Genomic DNA, 10,194 nt, shown 5'->3' on the forward strand with positions numbered 1-10,194 from the left:
ATATATATCATGGCACATGAATAGTTATATATAATAATATTCGATGCTAAATAAAAATAATAATAGTAGTAAAATGTGTTAAAGGTCAATCGGTACATATAAAATTGTCCAAAAATGAACGATACTCTCAATTTTCAATACTTTATTAATACTATTTACGAATGAATACTTATTTGAGCACAATGCCAAATCTATAATGTTTGGGTACACACGTGAATGAAAAAAACTAAAAGTACAAATTAAATAATGTTAAATTATGTGACTTAATTATTTTTTTTTATTTTTTTGGTTAAATAGCATATGCAGTCTTTTAACTTAATTTCAGTTAACGTTTTAATCTTTTATCTTTTTTCCCTGCAATTTAGTCCTTTATTCTAATTTTAATTGATAATGTGATCTTTTATGTTTTAAAATGTAAAAAATGTTATCTTTTTTTTTTTAACAAAAATTCAAAAAGTTCATTAAAATTTTCAAACAAAACCCATTAAATTAATTATTATCTTAATTATAATGCAAATTTCATAACTTAAATCTCAAAATTAACTCATATTTTTATTCTTTATTTGATGAATTTGATGTTGTTGGAAATGAAAATATGAGTTTATTTGAATATCCGAGTTATGCATTGGATGAATTTTGCATTATATTGAAGATGATAATTAATTTTATAGGTTTTGTTTGAAAATTTTGATGAATTTTTATAAAAAAAAGAATAACATTGTTGACATTTTAAAACATAAAAGATCAAATTGCCACTTAAAATTAAAATAAAAGACCAAATCAAAAAATAAATAAATAAATAAATGACTAAAACGTTAACTAAAATTAAGTTAAGAGATGACGGATGCTATTTAACCTAATTTTTTCTATTCATGTGTGTCTTGTGAAATATTATTGATTTGGGGTTGTACCCAAATAAGTATTCTCCTACATACGTGATTTTTAGTGCAATATTTTCTACTATAATATTATTAAATTAATAATATATCAATATCTAATACAGATAAATGATAAAAATAATCTTTTTGTATCATTATTTTTATTTTTATGAGATTCGAATTTGAATCTAAACAAGAAGTTTAACGTAACACTATCAACATTTACCAATTGAGTTAAAATTTAAGAACATTTATACAATTTTTTAATATGTATAAAATAATTAAATGATTCAATTATTTAAATGAATATATAAATATTCATACAATATAATATTTTTTGAAATATATTAATATTTTTTTAAAAGTGCAAAAGTTAAGATTGGCCCAACATGATACGGATTTCTACGCTAGTGCATAGATATAAAATATTTGATGAAATGGATATAATTGAAATAACATTTAAATTATATAACATTAAATAAACTCCTCGTCGATCTTTGTGATTTTTGTAATTTTTAGTATTTTCTTCTTTCTTTCATTTGCAGTTTTTTCTATGTTTGAAATGAGCAAAAATGTGCTGCTCATTGTGATATGTGAAAGTATTTCAAGAATGAAAAATTAGACATTAGTAATGATTAATGGTATAATAGAAAAAATAATAACCCAAAACGAGATACATGTTTTCTTTCTAAAATGACTTAGCATATGGGACTAAGTGGGTAAACCACAACATCACATTCAACTGTTCAATACTCCTCCAGTCTCAAATATAAGAGAAAATGAATCACCAAAAATAGATGTATTTAATCTAAATTATGAACCAAATATATCAATTTTTGTTGACCCAATTATCTCTTATAATCAAGACCAGACCAGACCAGAGGGAGTATTTTAATCAAGAGATTATCCATTATGAAATATTAGAGGCACAACACAAGAATCCAGTCATCTTAGGCAAGACAAGAATTTTACATCTTAGAACTGGACACATATCCAGCTTGCAATAGAGCAATACCAGAAGAATTAAACACTTCTCAATTAAGTAAATTTTCCAACATCTAATCATCTGGCACAACTATCAAAAGATAAATACATCCTAAGTGTTACCCTGAAAGCTACGAAGGCTAAAAGTTCTAGCCATGGCTGAATTAAACTATGCAAAACTTACATCAAGACAATGAAGGCTGGGATGAACTAGTCCCTGATACAACCTCCCCTTCCTCATGATTCACAGTCACACTTAAGGATAACGAAAGATTTTTCATGTCAACATCCTCAGCTGCATCTACACGAGCGTTATTTAGCGATATCATAGACTCAGTATTCTCTATTGTTGTCTTTACAGAACCAGAATGATCTGAAGTTGGAGAATCTTTCATAGATTCCAGCTGAGAGAAATTGGATACCTCTACATTCGGAAAGTTCAGGCGCGCACAAGAACCATACATTGCCCTTGCCGCTTCATCATAAGCAAGAGCAGCACCGACTGCATTGGGAAATGTACCTAACCAAAGCCTACTCCCTCTGTTTGGTTCCCGAATTTCGGCCACCCATTTTCCCCAAGTCCTTTGTCTAACACCTCGGTAATTACAGCGCGAGTTTTCAGGCCCTCCTTTACCTTTCATACACCCTTTCTTTGATCCCTTGGCTGGAACTTTCCTAGTTGACTTCTCAGCTTCGCCGCTCGATTCAAGGCGGGCGTTATGTTCTTTCCATCTTGCCAATGTATCGGCGAGGGACTTGGATCCATCCCCTTTATGATGGCTTTTCACTAACATGTGCTTCAAGTTGCACTCCTTAATGTACAGGGAAAAATGTCAACAAAACACTTGAAACAAAGACCTGCAGAAGTTAGAATCAAAACCAAACATTCATATGTAGTATATATATATATATAACTAATATTCATTTCCAAATAAGACAGCAACCAAGATTCTTAAGTTAATACAAAATAAAGGTAAGCACAGCCACTCTACAGCTCCTTCCATTTATTAATCACCACTCCCTCTAAATGTTTCACCTAAGCCAAGTTACAGAGATAAACTTGAGGGCGCCTCACAGAGTCAGGACCATTTTAGTAGTTTCCTCAAGTTAAATCTATTGGTCAATAGTGCAATTTCCAGACACGTGAGCAAATGAGTCAGTGTCCCACAGAAAAACTAATGTGAGTAAAGTTTTACAGACTCCGAAACCAATTTAGAATTTATACATTCTCAAGGACAAAATTGAGATCATCTCACAAAGGCAAGGATCATTTTGGTGGTTTACTCTCCGGTCCTATTTATAAGAGACAGGTTGGATAAAAAAAATTGATGTATTTAGTCTAAAATTTAAACAACATACATCAACTGACTCAACTTTCTGCAGTATATAGGACCCGTGATAGTATATACTAACTATTAAAACTAATATTCGTTTCCATATAACATAGCAACCCAATTTGCTAATTTTTTTTTTTGCTGCAACCAATTTCCTAATTTATATATGATGATTATTAAGGAATACAAAATAAAGGTAAACACAACTATTCTGCTACTGCTTCCATATATTAATCACTAAACAGCTCTATACATTCATGATTCATCAACCCCTAAAAAAAGCTTAAATAAACAATTAAAGTAGTGCAAGCCAATTTGAAGTTTATGTAATTTTAATAAGCTTATAGTTTGAAACATGTGACATTGATGTATCAAAAATAAAAATAACCAAACAGAAAAGTCCTTCACTTCTGAAAAGCAGCTTAAAAAATAAGTTTATAACAGGAGTAAGAAAAATCAATATTTTTTTTTCAAAAAAAAGAGAAGAAAGAGGTGAATTGAGTGAAGAAATAACCTAAGTGGTGGGAAAAATGTTCCGAATCTGGATCGAATGAAGGGAAGCCGATCCAGAAGGCATTTGAAGAAGAAGTAATCGATTAATTTTATTCAATTTGGAAACATTGCGTTGCGTTGGTAAAGTTGATGTTTATAGGAAAAAGGAATAAAAAAATAAGCACCGCCAAAAAAGAGATGACGAAGGAAAGTGGACCAAAGCAATTTAGTAGTTAGGGTTCACCGCTTCATCTGCCGTCCACTTTCTAAACCGATACAAACAATAACATAATACCATCTTTAGAAATGTTTCTTACACATAAAATTGATATCAAATTTAGTATTTCGAATATTTTTTATACCATTTTTTTATTTTATATTAATTATTTTTTTCTCTTTAGAATTTAAATATGTTAAAATAGTTTAATTGTAATTATTTTATTTTTTATTTTTATTGATTTATGAAATTAATCATCTATTTTAAAAGTCTAGAATTTCCGTTCGTCTCTGTAATTTTTAACTAAAAAATGACGTTACGTGCTTTAAATAATGTGTCACATAATACGACGTAGAATGATTAATACCTATAAAATTAGAATAAAATACGGTAAAAATTTAGCTTTCAATTTTATAAATGTTTTATATTTGTAATTTAATTAATAACATAAGAATAATTAATTGATCTAAATAATTATGTATTATAAATTATATCTCATGTTATTTAAAATACTCAAATATTATTTTTTTTAGTTCAAAAATCTAATAGAGAACTAAAATTGTCTTCTTTTAAAATAGAGGGACCAAAACTACAATTAAACTTATTAAAATTAGATGTATTTTATACTATATTAGATATGCTATGTTGGAATTTTGTGTCTAGTAGATAGTGTTGTGGCATCTCATTGTGTCCAAAGGTTGTACAATTAATATAATTTCAATAAAAAAATTATTGTACATTTATTTATTTGTTTTCTTTATAATGTTTCAATTATTTGGAAACATTATTTACCATTGAGTATCTTTGCCTTTACACACATAAAATATAATAAAAATTGGTTCAATCAGCACTTGATTTGATTTGTGTATAGATAAATGTTATGTATTAATTTATTAGGTGAAGAGTAAATGTTAGGGGCATATATTTAACTTTAAACTTTCTACATAAGACTAATATGGTGTCCCGACCCTTACACTGTAGAATATAGTTATTTATCATTAGGAGTTCCATATACTCTAGTAAAGGATTTATTCGTATGTGTAATACATATCATGGAACTAGAAGTAAGTAATAAATATTAGGAGGAGAATTTTGATTTGTCTATTAGAGATGAGTTGAGTCAACATACATGCATCGAAAATAAGAAAAGGAGGTTGATTTAAGGCAAAGATGTAGAAGACGATGACAAATGTTGAATCTATCTCGTTTTTTATGTTGGTGTGGTTCCTTTCCTTCTTCCTTAACCTAAACTTTAGCCATCATCACAACACATATCTTAATTAATTTCCTCATTCAATCTGCTTCTCTCACTATCTATCATATCATGCTTGAATATTTTTATACTTTTATTTCTTCTCATTCTGGTTCAAGTTCGAGTAGGTTGTCATCTTTTTTTTTCAACCAAATTTGTTTGGTTAGTGGATGACATGATCTTGATTGCCGAATTCAATTTGAATCAAGTGGAGGTTATAAAAGAAGTTGTGGAAAAAATTTATTCAAAGTCTGGACAAAATATTAACTTCAACAAATCTAATGTTTTAAATTGAACAAACCTAAAGTTTTTTTCTCTAAAAATAATAGTATAACAACCAATCTCAACCAAAGCCTTGGCATTGATGAAACGCAAATATTTTGTTAACTAAACGCTTTAAAATAGAATTTAGTTAATAAAAAATTGGAGCAGTCGTGATGCAATTTTAGATACCTAGTGACTGTTGGTTGTATGTCTAACAAATGGATTTTTGCGGTGATAAATGATCCGTTTGTTTAAGATTTTTATAAAAATAACTTATAGTATTTTATTATAATATTTTAGAATAAAATATTAAATAAAAAATTAATTTAAATAGTTTATGTTAAAATATAATTTTAATTATTTCATCTATTTTCTATAATTTTTTTAGATAATAAAATTTCAAAAAATGAAAAGTTATTTTGAAAAAATTTTCATAAAAATTATTTTTGAAAGATATATTTTTTTTAAAATGTAATTTTTATTATGTTAAAATCTCTAATAATAAATATTTAAGTTATCGAATGTCAAAATTACTTTTTTTAATTGGTAACAAATGAATTTAAAAAATTTCTACTATTTTTAAGTAAATTTTCATAAAAAATATTTTTTAAAAATATAAAATAAAAATCACTTTTTTAAAATCTTAAACAAACAAGTCTAAAAATTAAAGTTATGGATACCATTATAATTTTTTTCATGCATACCAAAAAAATTATTCTAATTTTTCTTTGTTCTATTAAATGTATAATTTTTATTACTAAACTGAGTTATTAAAATTTTATTTTTTGAATTGAATTTTTCATTCTTTTGTAATTTGTAAAACTATTTTAATTTCCAAAATTTTAAAATTTAAGAAATGTTTTTTTAGTTTCTTATTTTCATTTTTAAAAAGTAAAAGTATTTTAAATTCACTTTATTTAAACAAATTATATTCATCAATTCATATTAATATTTTTTGTAATGTTGGTACGTTTTGCATTATTATATATATATATATATATATATATATATATATATATATGTGTGTGTGTGTTTGTTGACTTATAGCATATAAATTCTTGTAATCAAAGTAGAGTTGATTGGTAATGGTCTTTTTTATTATCGTATAATATTTTTTGAGGTGCTTCGTCATTTGAATATTATAGTTTATCTACTATAGATTCATTATACTATGAGCTAACTTATGGATTATTCATTACTTTTTACGTCCAAACATTAATCTATAAAAAGATAAAATTATATTAGTGGTTATTTGTAACTTATTATTTTAATTTTTTGTCGAATAATCATCTTTTGATTATTTTTTATAATAAATATGAATATTTTGAATTTTATTTTTTTATATATGAACGTAACAGAAAAATCTAACTTTTGTGGAAACTAAAATGAACATCCATACGACATGTTGAGAATCTGGGGCAAGTTAGAGGAAGTAAAATCTACTCATATATGTTATCATATCTAATATAAAATTTAATTGTTGGTATGAGAACCTCAATTCACTATAAGAAAAAAAAATGATATTTAGTAACAATTTAATGTTCCTTTACAATCTATATAAATTTTTAATTATAAGTGTGAATGGGAAAATGTGTTTAAATAATTTTTAATAAAATTTTCCAGTACATCATTATTAAAGTAAATATAAAATAAAATCATTTTAGTAGATGGTTGAATCAGATTTCACAGGATAATACTAATATTATTATTGTGAAAGTCAAAGAAGAGTAAAAGTGTGTTGAAACAAAAAAGTGTGTAGCACAAAAAGAGAAAGAGTGAACGTGATGTGGCTTGAACTCAACGCATATTCAATTTATTGTATTCGATATATTGCAAGCAACTTCAATAAAAAATTTCAAAATATTGAACTAAAGAAGAAAATCATCAAAATGGGTAAAAAGATAACATGTTTTAAGTTGTAGTCATTTTTTGTGTTAGAAATTGTGTAATCATAGTGAGATAGATGGATGTAACTCTACCAAAAAAGATTTAAAAAACATATAGTTCTCGTCGAAAAGAAGGACAATTATTATGTTCCTATAAAGTAAGAATTAATGTTTAATTTTAATGTTTAATTGACAAGTAAAATGCCTTAATTATATCCGATATTTTTGTTTATTATGTATTCAATAAAATTATATTTAATGTTTGTAATCTAATTAGAGTTGGAATTTAATCGATAATTAAACAAAATTATTATTTTTTCCGTTAAAATTTGTGTTCCAATCAAAGTAATAGTTGAGTAAAAATAATAAGCAATCAATAAATAGATAATTTTTATTTTATTTAAAAAAACAAAAACCAAAGTCGAACTCCATTTTTTATTTAAAAAAACTTAAGAAAAACCATAAGTCATTAATTCGGCATATGACTGTTATTTAAATAAATAAAAACATGTTAGTCGCCTTTGCCCTTTGAGATACTGCCTCTATAAAATATCATGTAAGTCGTTATTCTAAACTTAATATATATTGGGTAAGTAGTTGGTAGTAACCACAACTTACCCCAAATTGATAATATATAATACTTTAATAATAAGTTTAAAACATTGATTAAAAAAACATCATATCCACCCTCTTTACTATACCTGAATATATTTAATCAATATATATAATTAACAATTTTAAATAGTTATAGGGTGTCTATATATCGATAGTGGTGCTAAAACTGGTAGAAACCCCCTATAACCAGTAATTGTTATTTGTCTAGCATGAATCAAAACTCTAATCAAATCAAATTAAAACGTCATCAAAGAAGAAGTTTAGTGGCTTGATTAGAGACATCGAAATAATTATATGCATGAAGTCTAGGATTCAATATCTAACACTATCATTTATTCCTCCTAGTCTAATATATATTGACAACTGACATTAGCCTATCAAACAAAACTGTGAAAATTAGGTTGTCGATGTTATAAAATTTATTGTGTCTATTGGTTTTTGGTTGAGATATTACTTTAGTCAATCTCTCTTTAGAATGTATAAAAGAAGAGAAATCATTTTATTTTATTAATTTGGTGCAGAATAAAAATTATAAACTTCAATCTTTACGTAGTTGAATGTTTATACTAAAAGTTTATTATGACACTTAAGGTTCATATGTGGTATCATAAACTTTGTTGTGAAATTTATGATTTTTTATTTATAATATTTTAATCTTCTTCAAATATGATGAACTATATTATATAAATAATTAAATTTAAATTAATTTAAGTACTATTATCTATTTTATAGAGTTAATTTATAAAGTTTTACTTTATATGCATATGAGGTGGTAGCTTACAATAGATGAAATGGGTCATTGTTATTACTATATATGGTTTTTTTTGTTGCCACATAGAGGAAAGATGTTAAGATTTTTTACACATATATCATTTTTTTTTAAAACTACTCAATATATCCCACATTTAAATTTATATATTAAAATGTTTTACTTTTTTAACATTGAACACGTATGCGACCATCTATTATCTTTTAATAATAATAAAAAGTAAATTATATTAAAAAAATCAAAAAAAATAATGAACAATTTAATGTATTTTGTTTAATTTTATTAATATAATTTATTTATTTTTTATTTTTATTTATTAGATCCGGAAAAAAAAATGAGGGACTTGTTAACAAAATAGAATTAAGTTGCTATTTTATCTACAAAATATGAGGGAGTTGTTTTTTAAATATTTTTTATTTATTAAATTAAAAATTATTTCATTGTAAAAATAAAAAATAAAAAAAATTAAAAGGTAATAGATGATTGCATCGGGATGCGACCTCCTAGTGCATAAAAATAAAATAAAATAAAATAAAAAAATAAAAATCATCCTTCATGTGGTCGCAGGGCGAGGATGCTTGAAGATAAAAAAAAGGACATTTGAGTATATAAATTTTAATATAGAGTATATTGGTTAGTTTTAAAAAAAAAAAAGATATATATGTAAAAAATCCAATATATTAAGCCCCTAAAAAGAAAAATTAATATATATATATATGATTTAAGCAATTGTTTTCTGCTTTACTAATATGATGTATATATATCTTCAATATATAGATGTTTAATTTGAACCATTTACACATGTTATGATTAAATATTATTGAAGAAAGTTTTAAATGTTGCATCTAACAAGTTTTATTTTATTAAAACTTATGTACACCAAGGTGACGAAGTTAAAATGATGAAAGAATGCTATAAAAATATGATTGTTCATTAATCATAGTATTAGATTTATCCAAAGAATTTTTTTTTCTATGGTCAATAAACTTGAGTGTGGAGAAATTGAAATTTTGGATCAAATATATATTTTTGTCTAAAGATAATTTATGTATTTGGTTGAGAATTTTAATTTCTCGATTATAATAAAATTGACATTATTTATGATAGTATATTGTAGTGATTGTCCAAAAGTGAACTATAATATGTTTTCATCTAAATAAATGATAAATTAAATGTGAAAATATATTTTATGATTATTTTGTAGCAATTTCTCTTCATTCGCAAGTGGCATCTGTTACCGTTCTTAATGGTTTGAACTTTTCTGAATGTTGGGAACAAGTATAGTTCCACTGTGTTTTGGACCTTGACTTGTCACTTTTAGAGGAAAAATCTCTTGTTGATGATAATAACACTGGGGATGAAAATTTCAAGTTTAAGGCATAGGAGCGGCCCAACAGATGGAGTCTTATGTTTGTAGGAATGACTATTGAAATCAACATCAAGACTATTATTTCACAAATAGAAAGTGCTAAGGAATAATTTATGTTTGTGGAAGATCTTTTT

At 25.4% G+C, this 10,194-nt stretch overlaps 1 protein-coding gene across 2 annotated transcripts; it reads right to left on the bottom strand.

Annotated features, from left to right (window-relative positions):
* Positions 1 to 1,765: 1,765 nt before the first annotated feature.
* On the bottom strand, positions 1,766 to 3,965 carry CAP2 (AP2-family transcriptional regulator CAP2). Of its 2 annotated transcripts, none has more exons than XM_073369399.1 (2): positions 3,711 to 3,965; positions 1,766 to 2,674 (listed from the first exon to the last, which is right to left on the bottom strand). In XM_073369399.1, the coding sequence occupies exon 2, from the start codon at positions 2,654 to 2,656 to the stop codon at positions 2,048 to 2,050; it is 609 nt and encodes a 202-aa protein (XP_073225500.1). In that variant the 5' UTR covers positions 2,657 to 2,674; positions 3,711 to 3,965; the 3' UTR covers positions 1,766 to 2,047.
* Positions 3,966 to 10,194: the final 6,229 nt, after the last annotated feature.

This window comes from Cicer arietinum, chromosome 6 (assembly GCF_000331145.2).
Source record: "Cicer arietinum cultivar CDC Frontier isolate Library 1 chromosome 6, Cicar.CDCFrontier_v2.0, whole genome shotgun sequence".
Taxonomy (NCBI): Eukaryota; Viridiplantae; Streptophyta; class Magnoliopsida; order Fabales; family Fabaceae; genus Cicer; species Cicer arietinum.